The sequence below is a fragment of the Salpingoeca rosetta genome, assembly GCF_000188695.1.
Source record: "Salpingoeca rosetta unplaced genomic scaffold supercont1.20, whole genome shotgun sequence".
Taxonomy (NCBI): Eukaryota; class Choanoflagellata; order Craspedida; family Salpingoecidae; genus Salpingoeca; species Salpingoeca rosetta.
Genome location: NW_004754914.1, coordinates 1246482 through 1248981, shown reverse-complemented (window position 1 = coordinate 1248981; position 2500 = coordinate 1246482). Strand labels below are relative to the sequence as shown.

The following is a 2500-nucleotide window of genomic DNA, read 5'->3' as shown; positions in this document are numbered from 1 at the left end:
AAATCCTTCACGAGAATTTATTTCCATGTTGCTTGCTCTGCGTTGAAAAAACTTGCCGCATCCTCATCATCACTGTCACATCACGTTGCACCTTGCCGCATTCACTGTTCAGCGTTCATTCCACGCAACACGACTTCAACCCAAGAACAAGCAAGCAGGCGTGACAAGTAAGCAAAGCAAGCATGCCCAAAGGCACAACACACGCATACAAAGCACAATCATCTCATCACAAGAAAAAAAAACCCGCATGCAATGTGACAAACAAACAAACACACAAGGCGGAGAGCGCAGGCCACAAGTCAAGCACACACGAGAACAACACGAACGCAGAAGGAGGCGAGTATGAGGTTGAACAAAGGCAATGACATGACTCCTCAGCCAGTCAAGTCCCAACAGTACGCCAATGCCAATTGCTCCGTCCATCAGTCGAGAGCAAGGCGCTCCTCCTTGGAGAGGCGAGAGAGGCAGCGGGCGATGAGGGCGGTCCAGCCCGTTTGGTGGGAGGCGCCAACACCGCGGCCCGTCTCAGGATGGAAGTACTCGTAGAACAGCATCAGGTCCTATCACAACGCAGCCACAACAACACCAGTCGCCACCGTGAGCCACAACCACGCGCCTCGCAAGCACAAGCAAGCACGCACTCAAGCACAAGCAAGCAAATCATGACACTCATTCACACACACTCACACACTCACTCACACTCACACACTCACTCACACTCACACACTCACACACTCACTCACACACACACACACACTCACTCACTCACTCACTCACTCACTCACTCACTCACTCACTCACTCACTCACTCACACACACACACACTCACTCACTCACTCACTCACTCACTCACTCACTCACTCACTCACACCCGCATGCACACCTTGTCCTTCTCGCCGTAGACGGGGGATGGCCCGTTGCATGGGCGCTTGCCGCCCGACTGCGTCACAACCACCGCGTAGTCAACACACACGCGGTGAGCACAATGTCGCTGCGGTTGACGCACGACATGCACACTCAAACACATGCACTACAACCATAGTACAGCCATGCATACTCACACACGCATACACACAACAAATTAACACGACATCACGTCTGACCGTGCGTTCGAAGAGATGGGCGAGGCGGCGCGCAATCTCGTTGGCGGCTTCGCGGAGGTTCATCAAGTTTCCGCTGCCCGTGGGAACCTCAACCTGCCGCCCAAAGGGTGAGTCAGGAGGAGCAGTGAGGAGGGGGGGGGGCAAGACACTCGCAAGCCAGCGCGGAAGCACACACGAAAACACACACACACACACACACACACACACAATCACAAACACACAAACACACACGCACTCACACTCACACTCACACACACACAAACACACACACCAACAGCATACCTTGAGGTTGTCGCCGTGGAAGTAGTGGTAGCGGTCGAGGGCCTCGATGATGAGATAGTTGACGGGGAACCAGATGGGCCCGCGCCAGTTGGAGTTGCCGCCAAACATCGACGTCGTCGACTCTGCAGGCGTGTACTCAACAGACACCTGCTCGGGTTTTGGAGAGGGAACAGGGAAAGGACATTGTGGATGGTATCTTGGGGAGTGAGTGGTATTCAAGGAAGCGCCATGCCACAGCAACACACACACGTACATTTATGCACAACAAGCAAGCAAGCAAGCATTCAACACACACCAACAAATACACCCCACACACATGCACGCACACACCTCTTCTGCTCCAACGGTGGTGACGTAGGGCTTCTCGTACACTTTGCTGAGTGAGCGGATACCTGGTCAGTCCGAGGCAAAAGTGGGTGAGCAGGTGATGGGACAACGCGCGACATGACGGAACATACACGACACAGCACGCAAACACACACAACACAATACGCAAACAACACACACAAACACACACAACACGCAAACACACCGTATGGGGAGAGGAATTCGTCTTCGTCAAAGAGGCGACGGAGAAGGTGACGCAGGCGGTCCTCCGTTGGAATGGAGAGCAGGTGCCGCGTTTGGCCTGATGCAGCAACACACGCACGTGCACAAAACGTAATCCAGGTTACCATCACAACACCAAACCACGAAAAGCATTGTACACATGCACCAGTCACCTCGCCTCAAACAGCGGCGAACAATTCGTCTCTGTGCATCTAATGCGCACCTGGATGCTTTGGATCGCAGCCCTTGACGACGAGGACCTGCCCTGCAAGCTCGGGCGTGTTCTCCATAAACCAGTGGAGGCGCTTGGTGAAGTTTGGCAGCTTGTCCAGGGTGCGCTGCTCCAGCGTCAGGCACGCGTACAGCGGGATGAGGCCCACCATCGAGCGAACTGGCCAGAGGGGAAGGGGCAGCGATGCGTTGGGTTTGTGAGCACAAGGACAAAACGAGGCCAGCACACGATTGGCAGAACAACAGTGCCGATAACCCCGCGCGCACTGACTGGATCACTTGCTCACTCACACACGCACACACGCTCACGCACTCATACACATACGCACAAACAC

General features: G+C 54.5%; 1 protein-coding gene across 1 annotated transcript in view; it reads right to left on the bottom strand.

Annotated features, from left to right (window-relative positions):
- Positions 1-422: 422 nt before the first annotated feature.
- Positions 423-2500, bottom strand: part of PTSG_07748 (uncharacterized protein) — a gene marked incomplete at its 3' end in the record, with an annotated part of 8432 nt that continues 6354 nt past the window's right edge. Inside the window, exons 18-24 of the mRNA XM_004991493.1 lie at positions 2158-2325; positions 1918-2013; positions 1716-1777; positions 1386-1532; positions 1104-1196; positions 884-940; positions 423-560 (exon numbers count right to left, since the gene is read on the bottom strand). Coding sequence (XP_004991550.1) covers positions 423-560; positions 884-940; positions 1104-1196; positions 1386-1532; positions 1716-1777; positions 1918-2013; positions 2158-2325 — 761 coding nt within the window. The remainder of the gene's footprint in view (positions 561-883; positions 941-1103; positions 1197-1385; positions 1533-1715; positions 1778-1917; positions 2014-2157; positions 2326-2500) is intronic.